Raw genomic sequence first — 26962 nt, forward strand, 5'->3', positions numbered from 1 at the left:
CTAATATACTACATAGATGTCGATTAGTGTAGTAATTCATCATGCATCAGTCATGGAGGCACGGAGGTAAGAATAACAGCAGCTACTCTTACTGGACATTTATTGTAATTCAAGGACTTTTCAAAGCACCTAATACCTATTGATTATTTTCATACTTACAATGTTTCAGTGAGTGTGTTGTTTTTAATTCACTGTACAGGTAAGAAAATGGAGGGAGATAAAGCTCAATGAAATTGAATAACCAGTGACAATATTAGAAAATTATTCAACCTGATTGAAAAGATTCAGATCTTAATCAGGAGGCTCTGTGGACTTTGCATCAATGTTGTGATCAGGAACATGTAGAGGGAAAAGGAAACCTGGAAGAATCAACAGACCAGAGTGCTCAGCTCATTGATGCTAGGCTCTAAGAAAGGGCAATTTTTGTAAAAAATACAAATGCATTTTTGTTGAGTAAGTCTGGTGCACCAAACAGGAAGGGGGCAAGGGGTAAAGAGGTAGATTATATCAAGGATTTACTTCAGTGGCATAATAATTTCCTTAACTTCCATCAGTAAAAATTACTAAGAATCCCAAGGCTTATTAGCCAGGAGATACACAGACCACCAAGAATTCCGTGTAAAATTTGCCTGCTGGATGAACTTGCATTGGAAATTTTTTAAAATAACATTTAACTGAAGATTGGCATTTCCTTCATTTATAAAAATAAATAACAAACCACAGTGGCATTAGCAATACCTGTGACATTATCACCAAAATACATTGCAGATATTTTCATATCACATTATATTTCTTTTGTAAATCTTAAAATCTCATTTATACTCTCAACTTTTTGAAAGTTGTGTTATTAACAGGTCTTTCACCACACCCTCTTATTTAATGATTTAAATAAAAAGCACATGTATTACTAAACACAAATTTGTATTTTTCAATACTTTTATAATTTTCACAATATAATGGATTTTCCTTGTAACACTATGTATTTTATATTATGCATTAAACAATATCACCATTCTAAGAAGTGATTCAGAGAATTCACCACACTGCCAAAGACAAGAAAATAAATGATTTCTTGTTGCTAAACCCAAACTAGGAGCCCAGTTGATAGCAAGGACTTCAGTTGAATCACTTATCTGTTACCATATCTGAAAATGTCACACTTCTGTTTCTTACTTTCTGGGCCTACACTGTAATTATGATAATGGAAACACTGATTCCCTTGACCACACATCAAGATAATTTGGTAAAAAATGTATATATCTCTGTGTGTGTGTGTGTGTGTGTGTATATAAAAAATAATCCCCTTCCTTCCAGAAGAAAATAATTTTTTGTCTCCGAATATTATAATGTATTGCCTTTTTTGTCCATCTTAGATTAATCGTCTGTGTATAGGATTTTTGCTTACTCTATTAGGGTACAGTTAAAATAATACGTTTCTTCCAGTACAATGAAAAAGTTAAATTTCAGCAGGAATTCCTCCAAAATTTTCTAAAAGTTTATTTAAAAAATCTAAGTAGTTTCCTATGCTAGCCTAATTATATATTTTATATTGCTAGCATCAACTAATAATATTATTGAATGCATGTCGTTGGAAATGTAGAATTATTTATAAAAAGTAAAAGTGAAATAGAATTTCTTTTTTTTTTTTTTTTGAGACGGAGTCTCACTCTGTCACCCAGGCTGGAGTGCAATGGCATAATCGTGGCTCACTGCAAGCTCTGCCTCCCGGGTTCACGCCTTTCTCCTGCTTCGGCCTCCCGAGTAGCTGGGACGACAGGCGCCCACCACCACACCTGGCTAATTTTTTGTATTTTTACTAGAGACGGTGTTTCACCGTGTTAGCCACGATGGTCTCGATCTCCTGACCTCGTGATCCGCCTGCATTGGCCTCCCAAAGTGATGGGATTACAGGTGTGAGCCACCGTGCCAGGCCGTGTGAAATACAATTTCATTTGCAAAAATAAACAAAGAGTTTAAGGTATTTTTGTTAGATCATTTTGGTCATAGAAGGGAAGTTTGTAATGTACTTTAGAAATAAATTAGGTATGATTTTTTTTCTGCACATGGGTTATATCTCACTGTAAAAATATAAACTATGTATAATCGTCAAATTGCAATTATTATACAATGTGGAGTGTCATGATGTAGTGAGAGGGTAGGAGATTTGAAATCACATGAAATTTCTCCAAATTACTTGCTGTGTTACATTAGTGCAGGTTGCTTAATCTCTCTGTGCCTTCTTTCTTTCTTTTGTAAAATGAGTATGATAGTAATTTTCATGCAGAATTATTGTGAAGATGAAATGATAAGATATATGAAAATGTTTGACTCACTGGTGTTTTAAATATATTGTGGCCAAATTTGGTGAATTACCTCATATTAGTCCAATATGTATTTAGCTGAATTTTATTCTTTGTTGTTGACTTTAGGAAACAGTTCTTATTTGATAATAAGTTTAATTACAATCACAGTTTTCTAAATCTTAGTTTACCTTGAAAAAAATCAAGTGATTTGGACACAATGTATAGAGAAGAACACATAGTTTGTAAATCTAAATCCAGTTGATAATTCTAATCCCATATCATAATTGTTAGTTCTCTATTTTGGTTAACTTTAACTGTATCATTGCAGATTTAACTCAACAAATATTTATTCATGAAAACTGCTCTTTATTGTATGTTTTTCCAAGTACATTACATGATTTGTGAAACAAAATGAACTATAATTATCACTAAAATTAAAATGTTAGGATAGTACTTTATGAAAGTTCAACAGAGACTAAATATAACACCATCTCTCTCCACAGCAAACTCAGCAATAAGCATAAGAAAGTAAAATACACAAGATCTAAGACCAGACTGCCTGGGTTGATGTAATTACTCTGCAACTAACCAGTTATGTGACCTTAGTTTAATTGTATGTAAAATGATACTAATACATAGCAATACTATGTACTAGTCCTTTCTCACATTGCTACGAAGAAATACCAGTGGGCTCACGCCTGTGATCACAGCACTTGGGATGCCAAGGCAGACAGATCACGAGGTCAGGAGATCGAGACCATCCTGGCTAACACAGTGAAACCCTGTCTCTACTAAAAATACAAAAAATTAGCCAGGCATGGTGGCAATACCTTTAGTCTCAGCTACTTGGGAGGCTGAGGCAGGTGAATTGCATGAACCTGGGAGGCGGAGGTTGCAGTGAGCTGAGATCACACCACTGCACTCCAGCCTGGGCGACAGAGCGAGACTATGTAAAAAAAAAAAAAAAAAAAAAAAAAAAAAAAAAAAAAAAAAAAAAGGAAATACCTGAGACTGCACAATTTATAAAGAAAAAGAAAAGAGGTTTAATTGACTCACAGTTCTGCATGGCTAGGGAGGTCTCAGAAAACTTATCATGGCAGAAGTCACCTCATCACAGGTGCCAGGATGGAGAATGAGTGCAAGTAGGGGAAATGTCAAACACTTATAAAACCATCAGATGTCATGAGAACTCACTATCATGAGAACAGCATGGGGGAAACTCCCGCCGTGATTCCATTACCTCCCACCAGTTTCCGCCCTCGACATATGTAGATTATGAGGGTTACAATTCAAAGTGTGATTTGGGCGGGGACACAGAGCCAAAGCATAGCATACTACTTACTCCATAGTGTTGTGAGAATTAAATGAATTAATACTTGTAGAACAAATGCCTGTCACAAGCATCTCACAATAAAATACACTTATTTTCTCACTGTTATCATCATTCATATTTTAATTATGGATGTGGCTTAGCTATGTCCCCAACCAAATCTCACCCTGAATTGTAATAATCCCCATGTGTCAAGGGCAGGGCCAGGTGGAGATAATTGAATCATGGGAGCAGTTTCCCCTATGCTGTTCTCTCGTGGTAGTGAATACGTTCCACGAGATCTGATGGTTTTATAAATGGGAGTTCCCTGCACAAGCTCTCTCTCTTGCCTGCTGCTATGTAAGATGTCCCTTTGCTCTTCCTTCATCTTCTGCCATGATTGGGAGGCCTCCCCAGCCATGTGGAACTGTGAGTCATTTAAACCTCTTTCCATTATAAATTATAAGTCTCAGGTGTGTCTTCAGCAGCAGCGTGAGAACAGACTCATACAATTATTGTCACGGAAAACATAACTTTTTAGAAAGATACAAAAAATATTATTTGAGGATTTAAAAAATGTGAAATCACATCAGTCATGTTTAAACTCCATACAGACTTCTTGAAGGACTTTGCATTTGAGAAGAGGGACTTCCATTTCTAATACTGAGGGAGAATAGCACGGCAGGTATGTGTGTATCCAGTAGAGCCACACTGCCTAGACTGGAAACTTGATTCTACCATTGCATTCACTGGACAAAATTTGGCAAACAACCACAACTGTGGCCTTCATTTTTTACCCTGTAAAGTGAGGAAAATAATAGTACACCCCTTGTCAGTTTATAATGAAGATTAAATCACTATTTAGGCCGGGCGCGGTGGCTCAAGCCTGTAATCCCAGGACTTTGGGAGGCCAAGACGGGCGGTCACGAGGTCAGGAGATCGAGACCATCCTGGCTAATATGGTGAAACCCCGTCTCTACTAAAAATACAAAAAACTAGCCGGGCGAGGTGGTGGGCGCCTGTAGTCCCAGCTACTCAGGAGGCTGAGGCAGGAGAATGGCGTAAACCCGGGAGGCGGAGCTTGCAGTGAGCTGAGATCCGGCCACTGCACTCCAGCCTGGGCGACAAAGCGAGACTCTGTCTCAAAAAAAAAAAAAATAATAAAAAATAAAAAATAAAAATAAATAAATCACTATTTAAATGAACATGATCAAATACTATGATTAAATGGATAATAAATGCTCCGTAAGTATTAACAACAATGCTTCCTTTAATGATCTCTGAAGATCAGCTACCAATAGATTGATATTAATTAAACTTATTGTGCATTTTGTTCTATAGTTTAATATTTATGTCAATCAAAAGTATCAATACTCAAGAGTACTTGATTTCCTCTTCAAAAGATGCAATTCACTGTGGTAGGGTTGCTAAAGTTTGCTAATATTCATGTTAGCAAATCTCTTAATCTGCATGTTTTTTGTCACTAATCACTACATAATCAAGTATGCCACATATGACAGACAGATCACCTTCAGCTAAAGCAGAACGTAAGTACTATTCCTTTCTTATAAAGAAAACACTTCTCTGATGAAGAGAAATCATGCCATTTCCTGAGCAGAAGTTCACAAGGGGGTACTTGCAAAGTGAAAACGAGTCAATTTTGAGTGGAAACATAGGGAAAACCTGGAAGAAATAGTATAAAGTAAAAAAAAAACAAAACTTCTTCCATGCTAAATATGACCCCTTCTTACAATGAACTATAGTTCTTTAAAAATGGAAAGCTTATTCTCTGATTATATTCTGTCATAAATCATATGGACAGATGTGCGCCTTAGTCATGCATCATGGTTGATTACCATCATTCAAGGTTTATGCAACACAGGCTGAGGATTTTATTTTTTAATTTAGAATTTAATTTTCTGATATTGTAACAGACAGAAAGTAATATCCCATGAATTTTTCTTTGTTATAGTACATCTGCAAAATAGAAATATTTACATCAAACATCTTTCTTTGTGACTTTAAAATCATATATAAATCTGTTTATTCTCTTCTAAAGAGTAGCATATTTTAGTTTTTAAATGTGGTTTACAATAAAGTGTTTGAAAGTTTGTAATTATGTATTACCTTTCCTAGTTGTTAAAATAAATGGTAAATCAACACAATGTCAAAACGTGTAAATAAATAAAATTATCTGAAGAACTAATGTTTAGCAGTGTGATGGCAGAGCCAATTTAAATTTTTGGCACAAAGTCAAGGATTTTAAAAAATTACAGTGTGTGTGAAGACCTTTCAAATATTGTTGAGCTACAGCAGCCTGACTTAGGTGGGTGGGATAAATCCATAGGATGGTTTCCTTCAAAAGCAAACTCTATAGGACCAGAGTAATCTATTGGAGTTTCCATTCAAATCTTGTTGATTAGTGCAAGTCAAAACTGTTACACAGAGAAGATTAACATGAGATTACTCAATATTTCTATTAGACAGAGTTCAGATTTGACATTGGTCATGGATATAAAGTTAATGCTGAATTGGCTTCGGAATTCCAAAGTTATCTGCCAGCTCCAATGAATGAACAAAAACAAGACTGTCATAAAGCAAAAAGAAAAGAACATATGGCTGAAACAAAACAAATGCTGTTTTTGGCTGATAGATAGCAAAATGGTAATTATATATACATTGGCAATCATATTTTATCAAATTAGAATTCTAGATAACAAAATATGTACTTTTTTTACCTTTAACAAGAAAATTCAAAATAAAGTCTGAATTTATTTTGCAAAGAGACTTCAATTTATTATGAAGCACATGGTTTTAAAAATCATTTCTATTCTTGTGAAAAATACATAACAAAATATGCTTAGCTGAATAGACTATGATACATAGGTGAAAATGGAAAAAAAACAGACTAGAGTATAATCATTAATCATAAAAATAACTTCATTCTTTCAACATTGAACAAATACTTATTGATTGATAAAATGTATAAGGCATGTGTGGTATTGTAGAAAACACTATAATTCGGTAGATTCAACCCACTCTGCCCCTCAAAGACCTTACATTCAAAAGGAAAGACAAAAAGATACTTTATATAATATGAAGCATGAAAACAAGTGGTGTCTAACAGAATAAATGCTATATATACCATAACTTATATTTGTCTTTTTAAATAACAGACCTACAGACCTGTCACAATGGAGAATGTATATCTCTATCTATCTATCTATCTATCTATCTATCTATCTATCTATCTATCTATCATCTATCTATCTATCTATCTATCTATCTATCTATCTACATATTTTTTAAACAGTTGTTTAGTTGGGTCAAGTATGGAGCAGGGTTCTGAACTCTGAAGTTACAGTAATGGATACATGAAGTTCCTGCTCCTATAAAACTTACATTCAAGTGAGAAGAAATAGACAATCAACTAATCAACCAAACAATCAAATTATGATTTTAAAAAAATACTACCGAAGTAGGACAAAAAAGAGAGTGATGAGAGGTGCTGTTTTAGATTGGAAGGTCAGGGAGAACTTCTCTGGAAAGGTCACATTTGCACAAAGATCTGAATGAAGACAGAAAATCTGCCACAGGATGTCTGAATCTGAGACAGAAGAGACTCAAAGTATACAGGAGGAAGTATTCTAGGAGTAGCAAGGAAGGCTGTGTGGCTGCAGTGGCCCGAGCCAGGGGACAGATGGCAGAGGAGATCAGAGACATATGAGGGAGTATAACCACCAAGAGTCTTGTAGACCATCAAGGAATAGGCAGGCCATGAGGAAACTTGTGTTTGCAAGGTTTTGAGCAGAGGAGTGGTATGATTTGCCACATTTTATTTTATTTTAGAGAATAAAATATTTAATTATCCAGTAAAGATTGAATATATTCAAGGAACACAATGATGTTATTCAATATACATATACATTGTTTAATGATTATCACAATCAGATTAACACATCCATCACCACTTATGCTGTAATTTAAATCACCAGAACTTGTTTATCTTATAACAGAACATTTGTATCCTCTGGCCAACATCTCCCCATTTCCCCACCCTCAAACACTAGTATCCGCTGTTCTGCTCTCAGCTTCTGTGAGTTTACCTTTTCAGATTCCACATGTAAGAGAGATCATACAGTATTTGTCTTTCTCTGTCAGGCTTATTTCACTTATCATAATGTCTTTCAGTTTCATCCATGTTATAAAAATCGGCAAGATGCTCTTCTCTTTATGGCTAAATAATATTCCTCTGTGATCTGGCCTACTTTAAAAGAACCACTCTGGCAACATGGTGGAGTATGGACTATAGAGCTGCCGGTGCAAGCATGGAGATAATTTAGAGAGCTTTTACAATAGTTTAGAGGAAAGATGCATGTTGGTTGCCTATGCAAGGTCATTCATAGTGATAACGGTTAAATAAGTATTTCTGATCAAATTCTAAATTGATTAATTCTATAGTATGGGAGAAAAATACAAACCAAAGTTAAGTGATTTATGAAGCATAAACAATAAATATTTTCTTGAATTATTTGCTTTTGACTGATTTGGGTTTTTGAATATATACCTAAAACCCATGGGTAAATCACAGTTTCAGAAAAGATACAGAGTGACTAATTTTATTTTGTAAAATTCCTTGTGAAAAATTGAATTTATAAGTGGTATGTATTTAATAAATATTTTATGCATATTAGTTTGATGATTATTTTTTAGTTTTGTGAAAATTTATATGATATAAAAATTTATCCTTGTGTTGAAAATAGTCTAGAAGGCTGTTACAGGCACAATATCATAGACCTGTTTTTAAAATGATAGTTTGACAAAAACAAGCAATAGGGAAAAGACTCCCTATTCAATAAATGGTGCTGGGATAGCTGACTAGCCATACGCAGTAGACTGATGTTGGACCTCTTCCTTGCACCATATACAAAACTTAACTCAAGATGGATTAAAGACTTAAATGTAAAACCCAAAACTATAAAAATCCTGGAAGACAACCTAGGCAATATCATCATGAACATAGGCATGGGCAAAGATTTCATGACAAAGAAACCAAAAGCAATCACAACAAAAGCAAAAATTGACAAATGGGATCTAATTAAATTTAAGAGCTTCTTCACAGCAAAAGAAACTAACAGAATAAACAGACAACATACAAAATGGGATAAAATATTTGCAAACTATGCACATAACAAAGGTTTAATACCCAGAATCTATAAGGAACTTAAATGTATAGGAGGAAATAATAGGTTGTCTGAAATATGCAAAATCTGTTGACGAGTTTATCGCTACTCTTAATAGATTCACAATATTTTCAGAGAGGTGCAAATTTGCATATGAGAGAATTCCAAAAGATCTTTCAAAATAAAATACGTAAAATAACTTAATTCTAGGTCATTGGTTATGTTCAATGACAGTCAGAAAGCAGGTAGTCAGTTTTCATTGAAATAATCAGGAGGCACTTCATGTAAAATGAAGTAGTCATGATGGGGAAAGGGTGAAAAAAATGCTAGGAAGGAAAGGAAAAAGAGAGAAAGGGAGGTAGTGAGAGAAAGAAAAGCAGGTAGGCAAAGGTAGTGGGAAATGATGAGCCATTGATATATGCCAAGAATTATACTAGGATTTTTTCACATATAGCAAGGTACTATCAAAGAGCATGTGTAATTTCTTTTTTTTTTTTTTTTTTTTTTTTGAGACGGAGTCTCGCTCTGTCGCCCAGGCTGGAGTGCAGTGGCGCGATCTCGGCTCACTGCAAGCTCCACCTCCCGGGTTCACGCCATTCTCCCGCCTCAGCCTCCGAGTAGCTGGGACTACAGGCGCCCACAACCGCGCCCGGCTAATTTTTTTTTGTATTTTTAGTAGAGACGGGGTTTCACCATGTTAGCCAGGATGGTCTCGATCTCCTGACCTCGTGATCCACCCGCCTCGACCTCCCAAAGTCCTGGGATTACAGGCTTGAGCCACCGCGCCCGGCCGAGCATGTGTAATTTCTAACGGAATTCATGACAGCATGCAAAATCATTCTTGATTTTTATAAGATCTCTCAGGATTTGTATATGAGATCTTTAAAAAATCTATAAAATTATGAATTGTATATTATAACCATCTTTTTTTACAGAATGTTTAATTTTTCAAAGTAGCATTTTTTTGAACTAGCTCCAATTTTATAACTTTCACTACTGCTAGCTACATGCAAGTAATGTGACGTTTCATCACAGATTTCAAGCATAAAAGCATGCAAATGATGCAAGCTTCAATATAGAAAAGCAGCTATGGAACACGGTCTCTTTGTTAAATGGATAATCGTAAGGCTGTTTTCCTTTTTGCTAGATTTTTTAGCCAGAGTTAAAATGTAAACTAGGATTAATGGCAACAATGTAATGTAATATTTGCATATATTTTCCACACAATCAAACAGAAAGATAATTTATAGTGTGCTCTAACTTATTGGGATAATGGTTGACAGAATACAATTTTGAGTTTATGAATTAAATCTTTATAAGTGCCTCCATTTACCTTTCAATAATCAATTTTGTTGGGTCGCATATAATTTCTTTTGTACAAATAAGTGTGTTTTTAAATTATTTTTTAAAAGCCAGTGTAAATCTTTAGGAATATTACTCAGAAAACACAAAATGAATCAAATGAATAAGGACTGGAAATAAGATAAGTCAGTTATTATTTTTGGCAGACTTATGTGGGAAAAACTATTTTAGTGTTCTCATCTTTACATTTCATAATACTCATTTGCATTGTACAATACCACTTGATAAACATATGTAAACATGAATGACCCCTTTAACACCGTGTCCTAGAGAAAGTTCTGATATAACATAAATGTTCAGTTCTTGAAAGAAAGAAACAGTAAAAGAGAAAGAAAATGAAAGAGCAGGAGATAGAAGGGAAGAGAGACAAAATAGACAGTAATTTTTAGAACAAGAAGCTTCTTATAGGAGAAAAATATCTTTGAAAAATGCAACGTTGCTTGTAATGCATAAAATATTTGAAGGTTTTCCTTTTGATGAGATAGACTCTTATTTACATTGAATCAGTTGATTATAACTGATCTATTTCAACAACCCATGGTAAATTTATACAGAATGAAAATATCTTTTATTGTATTGACTTTTATTCATTTTGACTCACTTCCTTCCTTTGTTCATTCAACAAATATTTTCTAAGGATTTGGGGCCTCTACAAGATACTACTAGAAACACAGTTGTGAAGGAAATTCAGTCTCAGCAGAAAAGGAACTCAAATTCCCATAGGAGGGAAAGGCATACAAATACATGACGGAAAGAAATGCAAAAATTTAACTGAATCACAGACACAGAGTTATACACACTATCTGGGAAATAATTTCAACTTCCTCTCACAGATAATTTCCTAACAGAGGTCATTTTCAACCTGGAACTTTTTATTCATTTATTTATTTATTATTGTTATTATACTTTAAGTTCGGGATATATGTGCAGAACGTGCCGGTTTGTTACATAGGTATACATGGGCCATGGTGGTTTGGTGCACCCATCAACCTGTCATCTACATTAAAACCTGGAACTTTTAAGAAAAAAACCCGACTGCATCAAGCAAATGAGGATGCCGTGAAGGGGGTTAAGAGAAATCAAAGACATTTTGGCAGAGGTAACATTATGTATAAAGGCATGAAGGCAGTAAAACATTGAGTGTTCAAGACATTACATACAATTTTCTGTTTCAAACCAGACATTTTAATGAAACAAGTTGGACAAAGATGAGTTTTGAGATGTTGTCATTCAGCCAGGTCCAACCCTTTGAATGTGAGAACCTTTTTGCTTAAATGTGGTCGTGGATATCACCACATTATGCCTGGTCTTTATTTTATTTTATTTTATTTTAGTTCATTAATTATTGTTAGTGTTAATGTATTTTACATGTGGTCCAAGAAAATTCTTCTTCCAATGTGGCCCAGGGAAGCCAAAAAGATTGACATGTGTGGTCATGGCAAAAGATTTGAGGAAGATTGTAATCAAAGAAGAAACATGCACATATCAAAATTTTAGGAAGGACAGTCCCCCGGAGACCTAGAAGAAAGACTGAACAATTAGATCATGTGACTATTATAATATCCAAGTGAACAACAATGAGATTCTAAAATAAGATGGAGGCTGTAGTTTTGCTTACTATACCCTTATAAAATATAGTGTTACATTATATTTTCAAATTGAAAATTAAAATAAACATTTAGTGCAAAATAAGAGGGAACACAATGTATAATTTCAAAAGCTGTGTTATTTTATATTACATACTTGCACTTCTCTTCTTGCTCTCTGGCCTTGAAATAAATTACAGTCCCACACTGCAAAATTTTATGGTATTATTTTTCTGGCCAACTTAGGGCTTGTAACTGCTGGTTTAATTGATGTGTTCCACTATATGATTAATTCAATAATAGTGATTTTGGGCCAATCATAATAATCCATATCAGATGCCCGACACTTTTACATAATAAGCAAAGACGAAGGCATAATCTAGAAAACACAGATTCTCATAACCAATAACGTAAGTAAAATAAAGGCAAGGCCAGTTATGTGCAATATATTTTAAGGCATCATTGGCTTATACTTAGCAGAAATAAATATTTTATATCCTGGATATGTCTCATTGCTCATTTTTACCTATATAACAAACCTGCACATGTACCCCTGAACTTAAAATAAAAGTGAACTTAAAAAAAAATAGATTGCATTATTAGGTATTTTCATAGCACACTTCAAAAGTGAAGTTGATAATTATCTCAAAAGTAAAGTATGGGTGAGAAAAATGACTTTTTAAATGTGCCTCCTGAACAATTAGGAATTATAATATCAAACTCTGAAACAAGTAAAAAAAGTAATAAATTATCATATGCATTTAAGTAGTAAGATCTACTGACTTAAATGTTTCCAATGAAGTTCATGTGTTTCGATGAATATCATAGTAAACATTTGGAAGATACCAGTGGCAGAGATGGTGAGGACATAAAGTAGAAAGGCACATGTACATTTTCATTTGTCTTATCACTGCAAGGGTATTACCTAGTTTATTTTTGCTTTACCACCCAAAATAGTCATCTACAATTGACTTTCTATCACTTTTTCCCCCCTGTAGTACATGGGATAGGGTAGTGGTTTTTTATTTATTTTTTTGCATGCTTAAATGACTAGGTATTTTAGAATTCTACAAGCACTTTTTTAAAAAAAATATTTCAACTCCTCCATGAAGCATATGCTAATGTCTGCAACGGTCCTTTCCTCATATTCTGAGATAAGAATGGTTTGGATTTTATTAAATCAAAGAGGATGAAAAGTATAGAAATGGATAATGTCCTATATCTATCTCTTTGATATGCATATCTGAGGGTGGCTAGCCAAGGCATCTAAGACATAAACCAAGGATTCCATGCCATGGAAAGAAAGGAAAGAATCATACACTGTTTTTATAGATCAAAGTCAGTATCCCAGGTTTTATATTTGAATGTCATGATCTATGTAGAAATGTACTGAATGAAGTTTCAAGTAGTCAATACCTGTGACAGACATGGTTTTATTTTTGGAACTATTGATTGCTTTTCTGAGTAATCTCCAAACCCCACTTTGAAGCCATTCAATCTGGATCACAAAAGGACATCTTAGATGACTAAAGAATTTGCCAAGGGTATTTGGAAGAATTTTTGGCTTTCTCCCAAAGTATTTTTTTAGCTTAAAATCAAGGCTTACTGTTTTATGACAAGAGCTTTTTACCTTAAACAAAGACTGTTGAGTTTCTGCTTTTAATCCCAACACATAATTTTATAATAAAGTTTGAAAAAGAAAGATTCAGGTGATTCTAGTTACATTAACTGTTTTAAATTCACTTAATTTTTAAGTTTTCATTGCCCCTTATCTACAATTCATTGAAATTGTTCTTTATTACTAGCATTTTGTGGTTTTATATGCTTCTAACTAATCATTGTTCATTATACCAAGAGAATCAGATTTCCAACTATGGTTTGATGTCATTGTGTATATACAGGACGTCCACAGGTGCCTGGAAGGCCATAAAGAAAAAGAAGGAAACCAGCCAAGATTAAAGTTTCACAGGTCCAGATGTGGCTGCTGCTGCTGTTTGGGGAAAAAAAAAAAACATTTTAGACCTTGGCATTTTGGCATTACAGCTGGCAAGTAATAAGAGAGAATGAAGTCTGTGTGCGTGCGTGTATGCATGTGAGCATGCTCTTTTTGTGACAGAAAAGGGGGAAATGGAAGGCAGGAAAGTCCAATCTGCTGGAGTAAAATAGAAATGTGGATGAGAGACTGTTCAACCCCACTGGCAATCAGGTATTTCCCTTTTATTAATGAAATGTTCTGGCACAGTGGAAAAATATAATTTGCATGAATGAGCACATCAATCTAAAAAAGTAAAAGTCCTGACTTGTAGTCATTTCTTTCAGCTTATTCACAAAATTATCATAAGCAGGATTCAGTTGTCTTCCTCATTAGTTATTATTATTTTTTTCACATTATTCAGCTATATATATCCTTCAGAGAGAGTTCCAACAAAGGATCTGGAGACTACATAGTTCATTAAATCATGTGATATGTAAATATGGAGTGGCTCACAGCAGATGTTCCTATCAGGATATTACAAATAAATCCAAAATTCTAAGTCTCAATGACTCATTTCCAGAAAAAAAAAGCATTATATTTGCTTAATATTAAAATGTCATCAATGTGATTGCAAATTATTATGAATTATTTTTCATGTATATGTAATCTACCTCTTTTTATTTTTCACAGTGCCCATCACTGGATACACCACCAATGAAAAGAGATGTTCTTAATTCTAGTCTAGGAAGTCTTGGAGAGTAGTCTGCAGAAATCTAAATGGCAAGACAAGTTAACATCTGTTCATTCTTTACTGTAAGTCTACACTTAAAGGATAAAATTGAGAAAAGACAATTTAAAATCGTCCTAATCTGAAGAAACTAATCCTTGTTTTTTTCAATGGCAATTTAGTGTGGTAGTTAAAAGAACACAGCTTTAACATGTGGCCGTGACATCAATCCAAGGCACTGATGAGTTGAAATGTATGTGTGTGTATACACACACACACAGACACACACACACATATAAATCTGTGCTTTATTTAAAAGGCATAGAAAAAAAATCTTTTAACACTATTTATTAGTTCTTACCCCAGAGTAAATGTTCACATTCTTGACTATATTAAAACATTCAGTATCTTTATTAAGTTTGCTACACTGAAATATGTTATTGTTTACATGTCTCGACTTATTACATACATATTATCAATGTAGTGACTTAACATTTCAGAGTTATAAATCATTTTATCATTTAGGATAAGGAACTGAAATAATGCAATCTCATTCTATAAAGAGTCTTGATTCCAGCTAAGACTCTTATCATTAATAATATATCAGGACTTGATTTAGGGAGTCACTTCATTAGTTCTTTAGTTACCTCTATTGATACTATTTTCGTGAAATTGCTGGTCACGATGGAGCATGTCTTATATAAGATGTGAAAAATGACAATAGTAACTTCGTAATTCTTGTGTCAAATTAGAAATTGCTTTTAAAACTTGCTATCTTCCAAAATCCTCAGTTGAAGCACCTACCAAGATTTTTATCACAAAAAAACTTTAAGAGCTCCCTTGACACTCCCTAAGTTGGTGTTTTCACTTCCCCTAGATTGTACAAAATGCAACACAAGGAAGAAAGTATTCCTTAATACTAGTTGGAATGCTAGTTGGCTAGTATTCCAACTCAGTAACACTCTAACTTGACCATAATGATATTGAAGCTTTTCTACAACACTGACTCTAGAGTCTTTAGCCTCATCATTTACTTCTTTACCATAATGCTTAGTACACATAGAGGAAACTAAAACAAGCAAAGAAACAACACAATGAGGTGAGGAGGGTGGCTTTAGTTAATAGAATGATACCAAGGAGTACTTTATTATTATTTCAAAATTTCAAACTGCTCTAGCTTGCCAGGATGTACTCTACTTTCCAAAGAAAAATTGAAATGAAGAAAAATACAGTTCTAAGATAAGAAAGAACATAATCTGATAAATATGCTAATTTTGAAATGTTTTAAGGAAGGACATTTTCAAAGGTGTAATGCCTATGAGCACTGACACTTTTCTCTTTTGTTTTCAGCTTGTGACTTTTAACCAAGACATATGGTATACATACAAAGTTACTAAATATCTGTTATAATTTAAATGAATTCTCAGCCTTGGGGCATCAGGGAGGTTATTTTCAAATTTTAAAGGGAAATTACTCTTGAATTTGCCATACTACATTGTGTTCCATTGCAAGAAATTTAATCTGAATGCACTGAAGAGATGTAGTTTTTACTTTCTGGATTGTGCTATATCCTATATTTAACAGATTTTTGTCATATTCTTAAAGTCCACGAAATGTACTGAAAAGTAATGGTATATATCCATGTCTTTCTTTTCTTACAATTGACTAAATACTAAAAACAATAGTTTTTTTCTTAAAAGTTAATCATCTAAAACGCAATAAGTAATCACAAACTAAACTTTGATCACTGCTAGTTTAAGTTCTGTCTACATAATTGCAAATCTCCGAATTGATCTTTTTAAAAGTAAATATTTTGGAATAAAAATTTATTTTCCATTTATATATTTGCTATTCTATAAATTTTGTTTTCATAAATATATTTATAAATTTTATGTAATGAAGATTTCAGAGTAACAATGAACATATTTTTATAATTAAATTCTAAAGTTAATCTCTACTTTCATAATCTATAATTTACCTCATGAATTTCAATCTAATTTCATATAACCTGAGATGAGATTTTATGGATGAGAAAAGTTTCCAGAAAACTAGACTATTTACAATGTATAATTAAATAAATAATAAAAATATTTTATTAAACTAATGGCTTGTAATAAAATAATTTTAGCCCTCCATTCTTCCCCTTATTTCCTGCCCTCTTCCTCCAACTGTTTCCTCACTTTTCCTCCTTGCTTCCCGTCTTGCTCTTCCCTGGACCTGGCCCTCGCTTCTTGCCACCTTCCCATCCTCTGTCTTGTTTCCTATTTCTCCCTTAATCTGCTGCCTCCTGGTCACCCCCATCTTCTTTTCCACAACCTCGATCCTCCCTTTTGCTACCTGCCCTTCCACTTGCCCCCCTTGCTTCTTCCCTCCTGTCTCGATCCACTTTTCACCCCTCCATCTTCTCTCTTGTTTCCCTCTCACTCACACCCTCTGCCCTCCCACCATTCCCACCCTTTCCTCCTGGCCCTGCTCCCTGGCTCTTCCGCGGTCCTTCCTCTTCTATTTCCCCCTAAGTCCCACCCCTCATTTTCTACTTAGACCGCCCCCTCATTTTCTGCTTAGACTCATGCCCTCAAAAAAAAAAAAAAGAATAATCGTTTTATTTTGACATTTTGTGTAAAACTCTTTTAAAAATTTATTACAATTTCTAATATGCTGTATATACTTTCTACTATAAATATTTTAATATTTCCTTACTGATATGAATTCACCCTTAAAAATTTCAATTATTTGAAATACTTTGAATCTATTCTGTAAGATAGGGAGGACAAATTCTCTAAATTACTAGAATTTCCTATTGATTTTTGTATTTTTCTCCACTATTAATTTATTAGGAATGTCTGTTGCAAGTAGAACTTAAAGGTAATAGGCTTATAAAATACATGTAATTGTACATAATTTCAATGGGTCTTGGTATAATGACGGATCACACTACTTTTATAACAAAAAAACATGAGTTTTACAAATTTTGCGTCTTTATTCCTCAGATATTTTGTATTTATATTTTGAGTATGAAGGGTCATTCCCTCATAAAAAAGATATTTTTACATTAGCAAATATAGGTTATAGTTGTGGAAGATAATACTTTATTAGTCCAACTAAGAAATTGTGATGTGTGTGTGTGAGAGAAAGTGGCAGCGAAAGAGAGATCTAAATATCTGTCATATACACACACAATATGTTTAGTTCTTGCTGAAAAGTGAAGATTATGCAATTCACATTTTCTTTGGGAATTTGATCATGTTATCTTTAAACGACAGACATTTATGAACTACGGAGTGGCATCTAAAGCAAAGGAGTTATAATTAACAATAAGAATGAACGTATGACCTTAAAGAGTGAATATACTAACTAATTTTGTTTACTGACATTATCTCAAATTTCAGAAGTGGTCTAAAGAAGCCCTGCCTATTTGAAATACAATGTGAGCTACATATTTAATTTTAAATTTCCTAGCAGTCACATTAAAAAAAAATAAAAGGTGAAAGGAACTTTAATAGTAGATTTTATTTTACTTAATATATCTACTAAAGTATTATTTCAGTGTGTAATAATTTAAAATTTATTGAGATATTTCATGTTTTTTTTTTCTTATTTTGTCTTCAAAATCTATACATTTCAACCCAGATTAGTCCAGTTTAAGAACTCAGATGCCACATGTGGCTACTTGGTATTTATAATATTGGACAACACAGGTCTATAGTGTAGCTACAATCCAGTAACAGCAAGATCTTCTTTAAAAAATATCAGAGCACCTTCTTCCTAGACACCATATTTAGAAGAATATAAGCAGGCAACTGTCACATTTAAATATTACAATGACTATAGAAACAAACCTTCTATGAGTGCAATTAAGAGGAAACTTTTCAAAACAGAGGAGTTAATTAAGTAGAAAATGTGTGGTTAAATCCACACAAAAAATGTTGGATGGAAAGATCCTTTTCTAAACAGAAGAACACCAAACATAAAAGGACAGGGGAGGGGCTGAAACTTAGCATAGGCAAAAATTACCATATTTACTGAATAGAAGGCCAGTTTGGCTCTGGAAAACTTCTTCTTTTTTCCCCCCAGAGAGAATGGCCACACGCCAATAGATACAGGCCTAAAATAGTGTATATACTATGGTAACCATAGTAATGAGTAGATGGAACTAAAAAAAGCTGGTCTTGGGTGAGCAGATGTTCAGTCAAAGCAAGAATGAAAACATGAACTGCATTTCACAACCTCCATTTTATCTACATACAGTAGGACAGTGTTCTGTGAGCCTGTGGGAGAAATGTACTGAAGGAGGAGGAACCAGAATGCCAGGAACGCCTTGTTATCAGTACAGGCACACAAAGCTAGGTTCCAATAGAAGAATTCATCAGCAAGAAACATCCCCAAGTAAGGCTATGAGAGATTGATACATATTCCAATTACATCTGTATCTACATTCATGCATGTACACTTTACTAAGTAAAGTAGCATGTCTTGTAATCTTGTAAAATAGTCTGTCTAGGTTGAAGTATGAAAAAATTATGTACTATTTCTCAATTTCCTTCAGGAAGTCTAACTTAAATATAATTTTTCTAAGAATAACATGGTTATCTATATCATGCCAACACCTTCCTAGACTTCAAGTTATTTTTACTGCAGAACTAGATCAGTGTTGTGGTTAGGAAGGAATATTATGCAGATTGCCTGGGTTTGAATCCTAGCTCACCAGATGACTTTGGACAAGTAACTTAAACTCCTTAAGACTCAGTTAACTCACCTTCAAAACAGAATTAAATAGTGTCAATTCATAGTATTGATATGAGGATTAACATGAAGAAATTAGGAGTGTCTGGCACACAGCATTAACAAATTTTAGTTATTTTTAACAATAATTCATTGTTATTTTTATGCCATATGCCAATAAATTCCCAAAGACCTGGCAAGAAAAACATTGAAACTATGTTTTACTGTGCCTAGCACATTTTTGTTGATGCATGTGTAATATATACATAAATGCACGAAAAATGCACAGAGACCCATGTTCACATATACTTCTATATTTTCCATAGCTTAAAGCAGGCATCTGATGAGAAAATAAAGTCATACCCAGAGAAGACAGGTAGTTCTCATCTTCCAATGTGCTGTTTGGCTAACAATCCATCACTGCATTCTTCTGGCAGTGTTTCAAAACATATCCCAAGCTGCAGAAGACTACTGAGCCAGAGGAGCACTGAGTCATAATTAGCTCAAGATTAAAGTTCACCAAGGAATGGATTCAAATTCAATTTAACACAAAAAGGCTTTAGAAGGAGGGATCATTGTGTTGAGATCTCAATGAAGCAAGCTTGCATTCTTGATTATTGGAAACTCCTTGATAAAGAATCTCCCTAGATCCTTAAATGCTTTGTGCAGCTGGGGTTTGAGGTCATACTTTTCACTCCACTTGGTGTGGGAAAGAGAGTTGGCACATGCTCGTCTTGATCTACATGTAGCCCCAAAGCATTCTCAAAGAAAGAACAAAAGCAGACAGAATTGCCTTGCAAGAAATGTTTCTCAACAATAAATTTCAGAAAGCAGTGCTATATCTGGGAGGAGAACATTTCAAATACAAGTTGAATGATAAACCCCACTGGTCAGGGACATAAAGTCTTACCAAAGGTCTAAAAAAAGCTTTATGTTATCCAAAGTTTAACAAAAGCCTCCACATAAAGACTTTTATCATAATGTTATACACACTTATACATATATATACACACACATATCTCTATACACATATACCTATATAAGTGCGTGCATATACTGAGTATATGTGTGTGTGTATGTATATATATATAATAGAGTATATGTGTATATATGCATATATATAAATAAAATAGTGGAGAATGTTCCATATATCCCAATAAGGGGTCAGTACATATGAAATGAATACGAATTATGTTCTTATGTAATACAGAAGAGAAAAAGAAACCCATTAAGATAGCTAGAGTAATAAAAATCTGTGTGCTTCCATATCATTTTAACTATAACCAAAATGTGGGTTGAGGAGGAAGTTAAACCATAAATTAAATAATTGTTTAGAATTACATTCCTCCCAAATTTTTGCATCACCCCACTCTTGCATTAGGATAGACAATAAGAGTAGATTATTAAAATGGTAATACTCTTAATGTTTTATAGATTGACATTTATGATGCCCAAGAGCTTAAAGAAATGTTAGTGTCACCTTGCATTTAAGTTACCCTCAGACTTTATTTATAATACTCCAGGATTACTCCTTTGCAGCTAAGGATAAATATTTGAAGAAGTAGGAAGTTTGGCACAGAGATTAGGCATAAATGAATACAATGGTACTAAAATGACAGAGATGTGGATTTAGAAAAGCTTGCATCCATACAAGAACAAAAATCTTTAAATTCCAGTTCTATCTTCACATGGACCTTGTCAATAATGTTCATTGAACTGAAAAAATTTAGAAGCTGGAAGAATAAAAGACCAATTTGCCAATGTAGTTTGCTAACATTCCGTAAAAGAAGACGGACAAAGTTTTAAAATATTAAGTGAACTTGTTTTAATCACTGATGGGAACAAGAGAACTGTATGGCCAAATCTAGTTTTGAAAAATTGGAACAAAAACATGTTTTAGGTTATTTTCATCAGATGTGAGGTTTTACTTGAATTTGCTCTTTGTTTTTGTATGTTATAGCTCAGATGTCTGTGGTAGGTTCCATTCTCCAATTTGGTATATATATATATATCCCATATATTGGATCTGTAGTATTAATTTAGTGCCAGGAATTGCTTTAGGCTTTTCAGGAATTAACTGTTCAAATGGTGTGCCCTTGGAAAATTACAAATCAAAGCATGGGCACTAACTGAATCAATATAATTGCCCTCTATTTGGTGTGGGCTTGTGTGTTGAAAAAATATATAATCCTAACAAAAGTAGATGTTTTGGGGACTAATAGAGGCACAATAAGAGAGATCAGACTCTCTTTGCAAGGTCAATTAGAGACTGCTTGTGCAATTTCCCTCCTGTCTAATGGCCTTAATATAACCACATATTCTTATTATTGCTCGAAAGTTATAGAACATATGTAATTGGTGTATCTGCCTTTGTGGGTCCCTTCAATATTTCTGTTCAAGGCAGCTGCACTTGAAACTTAAGGGTTTGCAGCTGTTGGAAGCTATATCAGGAACGTGAGGGTTTGGCACTCATTTTCATAGTTCCTACTGTGTAGAAGTTTGGCAAGAACTGTGGAAAGGGTATGGTGACTTAAAGAATGTTTGTAAAACTTTCCCCCATCATTGTGGTTCTGAGTACATAAGGTCTGGAGTTGGAGAATATAAGGGTGGTTATTTTGATTGGGGCATTTGGGTTCCATTTATACAATTAACCGTAAGGGCAAAACATTCTGAGATTCTGCTTAAATTTCATTTTTTCCTTGATAAGTACAGTAAAAAGAATTCCGTGAAGTAGAGCTCAACAGTGTGTCATTTTCTCAGTTCCAAAAACAATTTTCAAAGCTTTAACATGATCATTCATACATGTAACATCTTTAAGGAACATATTAATGATGGTAATCCTAAAAAATTTTTCAAGCTCATAAAACTATTTTATTCACATACATTGGGGAAAAATTATAATCCTCAAATCATCACATAGAATATTTGAAGTCACTTTAGAAATAAACCAGTCATGGAGGATTAAAAACATTACTTTAGAAAGAAAATTTAATGAATTTTAGCTTTGCCCAAAAAGGATATTTTGTAAAATTACCATACTGTGATGTAGTGATATTTATGACAAGATTATTTAGTTCCTATAAAGAAAAAGAAATAGTTAATATATTTTTACAATTTCTTAAAGTGTGATTATTATAAACTATGATTCTCAACGCTTGTAAGAGGAAATTTGAGAAGGTGACATTTTCCTGGGTAGATTTTAAAATAATATGTTAGAAGAGATTAATAATTCAAAGGTATCTCTATTTCTTGATTGATCATAGCATGTAATTAAAAGATATTTTTCAACTCTAGTAATTTTGAATTCAGTTTAGCCATAGAATCACACTAAATTCAGAATGAATTTATCTAGATGGATATAGATATAAATACTTTGAGAATATTCGTGTCAGGTTAGCTATGCTATTAATCAATTTGTAATTGTTTCAACATTTCTGATGAAAATGCATCAAAAGGCTTAGTGTGGTGGCTCACGCCTGTAATCCCAGCACTTCGGGAGGCTGAGGCAGGTGGATCACCTGAGGTCAGGAGTTCGAGACCAGCCTGGCCAACATGATGAAACACCATCTCTACTAAAAATACAAAATATTAGCTGGGAGTAGTGGTGTACGCCTGTAATTCCAGCTACTCAGGACGCTGGGGCAGGAGAATCACTTGAACCCAGGAGGCAGAGGTTGCAGTGAGCCTAGATCACACCACTTGCACTCCAGCCTGGGCAATAAGAGCAAAACTCCATCTCGGAAAAAAAAAATGCATCAAAATAACTATATGTACATCAAATACATCAAAGTATGCTTATATACTTTTTAATATATATACTCTGATGCATTTATTTACATATTTGATAGATTTATATTTTTGGAGAAAATATTTACATTTCTCAGTGAAAATATAATGATGCATAAAAACAAAATAGTAATTAATAATAATCCTCCATAAAAATATTTGGAATGTGAAAGGGAAATTTCAATTCTTCTGATAGGATTAATCTTGGCGATGGTTATATTTCCATGTACAAATCAAAATAAAGAAAAACAGATAAATGAATTCCTCAAAATTAGCTTTTCAAGCATATCAGTGGAATAATTTAACAAGTAAAGTTTCTGCTACACTTCATGTAGAAGTGATTTACCACAACATCAACCATATGGTATGCACATACTCTGTACTATCCCTTGTTCAGGCTGTTAGCATGAGAGTGTATCCAACTAAGAAATTCATCTAGTACCATTTATTAAACATTTCTTTTGTGTGAAATATTGGAGATTCAAATATTGTTTTCGAGTTGTTCTCTGTATGTTTGTTTTATCATCTTCAAAGAATATTTCAGGGTAAGATTAGTTTTTCCACCTTTTAGGAAATGTCATTAAATTCCAAGTCATTAAGATAATTTTTTTCTAAATTAAAAAGTAAATCACAAGCAAGTTGTCAACATTCTGATTCTTACACTCGTTCATAAATCTAGTTGTCTGAAACCTAGGAGTCATTATTTCCCCTGTATTCTTTTCCATCCAACATTCATTCCATCAGCAGGTCCTGTGAATAATACTTTCTGAGTAGTTCTTGATTCCCTCTTTGTCTCTATTTCTGCCCTGACAGTATCTATCTAAGCCTTCACCCTTCATCATCTCAAATCTGGGTGACTGAAATAGCCTCTTTATTATCACATTCACTGTAGTTGTCCTTTAATGTAGTCTCCACACTGCTTTCTGCTAAAGTGACTTTTAAATCTACAAATCCAGTCATGTTAGCTACATATCCCAGCATGTTCCCCCTTTCAGACTTTGAAATCAGCAGTATGACTGCAGAGACCACCTTTTTTTTTTTTTTTTTTTTTTTTTTTTGAGACGGAGTCTCGCTCTGTCGCCCAGGCTGGAGTGCAGTGGCCAGATCTCAGCTCACTGCAAGCTCCGCCTCCCGGGTTCCCGCCATTCTCCTGCCTCAGCCTCCCGAGTAGCTGGGACTACAGGCGCCCGCCACCTCACCCGGCTAGTTTTTTGTATTTTTTTTTTAGTAGAGACGGGGTTTCACCGTGTTAGCCAGGATGGTCTCGATCTCCTGACCTCGTGATCCGCCCGTCTCGGCCTCCCAAAGTGCTGGGATTACAGGCTTGAGCCACTGCGCCCGGCCAAGACCACCTTTTTAACTAAAAACTTCTGGTGCTGCTTTTAGGAGTTTATGCCCCTCACGCTTTAGAATCTTTGCCCACCCTGCCTTCTCCCCTCCAAATCAATTACTTTCTACTCATTCTTCACATGTCATCTCAACTCAGTGAAGCCTTTCCTAAATTATCAAGTCAGATTCATTTGTTCCTTGCCACTATAATATATATATATATATTTATTTTTATTTTTTTTTATATACATTTTTAATGGAGTTTAGCCCTTGTTGTCCAGGCAAGAGTGCAATGGCATGATCTTGTCTCACTGCAACCTTTGCCTCCCGGATTCAAGCAATTCTCCTGCCTCAGCCTCCTGAGTAGCTGGGATTACAGGCATGCACCACCATGCCTGGATAATTTGGTATTTTTAGTAGAGATGGGGTTTCTCCATGTTGGTGAGGCTGGTCTCAAACTCCTGACCTCAGGTGATCTGCCTGCCTTGGCCTCCCGAAGTCCTGGGATTACAGGTGTGAGCCGCCACACTTGCCACTATAGAATTTTTTTACTTTACTATTAAAAGTTACAATCATATTTTTGTGATTGTTTATTTAACATCTACACGATGAAGGTCATGAACACAAGAATCTCTATGTTCAAATGAATTAAATGAAAATTGAGATTAAAAATAATTCAGAGGAATATAGGCCTTCAAATTATATTTTTCAAGTAAATGAACATTTCAGGGAAAATAAGAGGTCTACAAATGCAGGAATAAGGAGAACCTTATGCACGTGTGCATGCGCGCGTGTGTGTGTACGTGTTTTTCAATAGACTTGCTTCAGTTGTAAATTTTCCACATCTCTTGAACAAACACACTATTTACTATGGTTGGCAATTACGTGTATAAATAATTAGTTGCTAATATTATTCTTAAAATTGGGGAATAAACAATGAGTTATGAGAATGCAAAAGAAGAAAATAATAATTCTACCTGTAGACAGTGGGTAAGGAATTATAGAGATGAAGGATTTTGTGCTAGACAAAAATTTCAGGAAGCGCATGAATGGCAAAGAACACTATAGGCAGTGCAAACTATGTGAGCAAAATTATGGCCTCCTGATTGTGCTTAGTGTATTTTTGAAATTTTAAGCAGCTACTTATGATTGAATAATACAAATAACAAGTATTTAATGAGCATTTACCAAGTATGCTTTGAAATGTACACTTTCACTTAATTCTCACAAGCATATCATGTATGCACTGCTGTTACCACTAAAATTCGTACACCAGAGTGTTCCAAATGCTCAAACTAAGCATTAGAGCATTTTAGTAAAATTTGCATGAATGAATAGCAAAGGAATAAATATATCTGAACTCAGACGCCCACAAACTTGACTACCAAATTATACTTACTCTTGAGGAGTAGAGGCAGAAAGGGGTGAAACTGGAATTATAAATGGTAGTTGAATTGTGAGTGTATTGGATTCCATGTATAGGAGTTTAAACTTTGTCCTGTTGGCAACTGAAAACAATGGAAAATCTAATCATAGGGTGATTATAATCCAATATAATTTTTTGAAAGATTTGTAGGGTGGACCATATGGGAAATTAATGAATGCAAATTGATTGAATTGCCTATGACTGCATTAAATTGCGTATAACTGAGCTAGGCAGCTAGAAAACTTAAACGTAATTTAATTCAGCCAGTTTCTAAAACTAAATACTGAGTGATTATGGAATCCTGCTTCAAATTCTGCCAAATGCTGACTCTCTAAGGGAAAAGTGTCTAGTGAGGGTAAACCGGCTTTGAGAAATAGCTGAGGTGCTATGAGACAGCCAAGTGGAGATATCAATATAAAATTAGCAATATGGATGGGGAGAGGAGGGCTAACTCATGATACAAATAGAAAAATTGTGGCTGGGCGCAGGGGCTCACTCCTGTAATCTCAGCACTTTGGAAGGCGGAGGGGAGAGGAGAGGATCACTTGAGCTCAGGAGTTTAAAACAAGCCTGAGGCTCTTTTCCTTTCTCCGCCATCGTGGTGTGTTCTTGCCTCCACTTCTCGCCACGTCTTCTCACAAGACTTTCAGGATTAAGCGATTCCTGGCCAAGAAACAAAAGCAAAATCGTCCCATTCCCCTGTGGATTCGGATGAAAACTGGAAATAAAATAAGGTACAACTCCAAAAGGAGACATTGGAGAAGAACCAAGCTGGGTGTATAAGGAATTACACATGAGATGGCACATATATTTGTGCTGTCTGAAGGTCGCGATCACATTACCATATCAAACTGAAACTGTCACCACTCTCTGGAGAGTTCGACGTATTTTCCTCTCTGAACCTATTATGAATGTGTTGGTTGGCTGGGTCCAGTAATAAATATGTGAGGCCTTTCATTTCAAATAAATAAATAAATAAATAAAACAAGCCTGAGGAACATAAGAAGACTTCGTTTCTATGAAAAACAAAACAAAACAAGCAAACAAAAAAATAGTCACATGTGGTGACATGCACCTGTATTCCTAGCTACTCAGGAGGCTGAGATGGGAGGATCACTTGATCCCAGGAGATTGAGGCTTTGCAGTGAGCTATTATCACGCTGCTGCACTCCAATCTGGGCAATTGAGTGACACCTTGTCTCAGGAAAAAAAAAAAAAAAGAAAATTTGTAATATTCGTATAGACATTATTTAA

At 34.4% G+C, this 26962-nt stretch overlaps 2 protein-coding genes across 2 annotated transcripts in view; one reads left to right on the forward strand and one right to left on the reverse strand.

Moving 5' to 3' along the window:
- Positions 1-26962, reverse strand: part of LOC105475417 (semaphorin 3A) — a 539208-nt gene that overhangs the window by 365509 nt on the left and 146737 nt on the right. The window lies entirely within an intron of this gene.
- LOC112425501 (large ribosomal subunit protein eL39-like) lies at positions 17-26630 on the forward strand. Its single transcript, XM_071094130.1, has 2 exons — positions 17-66; positions 26278-26630. Exons 1-2 carry the CDS (start codon positions 17-19, stop codon positions 26489-26491), a joined length of 264 nt encoding a protein of 87 aa, XP_070950231.1. The 3' UTR covers positions 26492-26630.

Source organism: Macaca nemestrina, chromosome 4 (genome assembly GCF_043159975.1).
Source record: "Macaca nemestrina isolate mMacNem1 chromosome 4, mMacNem.hap1, whole genome shotgun sequence".
NCBI lineage: Eukaryota > Metazoa > Chordata > Mammalia > Primates > Cercopithecidae > Macaca > Macaca nemestrina.

Bases quoted from the DNA above. Each gene is read 5' to 3' on its own strand.
- LOC112425501 (XM_071094130.1), top strand. From the start codon at position 17: ATGTCGATTAGTGTAGTAATTCATCATGCATCAGTCATGGAGGCACGG. The intron at 67-26,277 runs GTAAGAATAACA...GTTTAAAACAAG, and splicing joins TCAGTCATGGAGGCACGGAG to CCTGAGGCTCTTTTCCTTTC.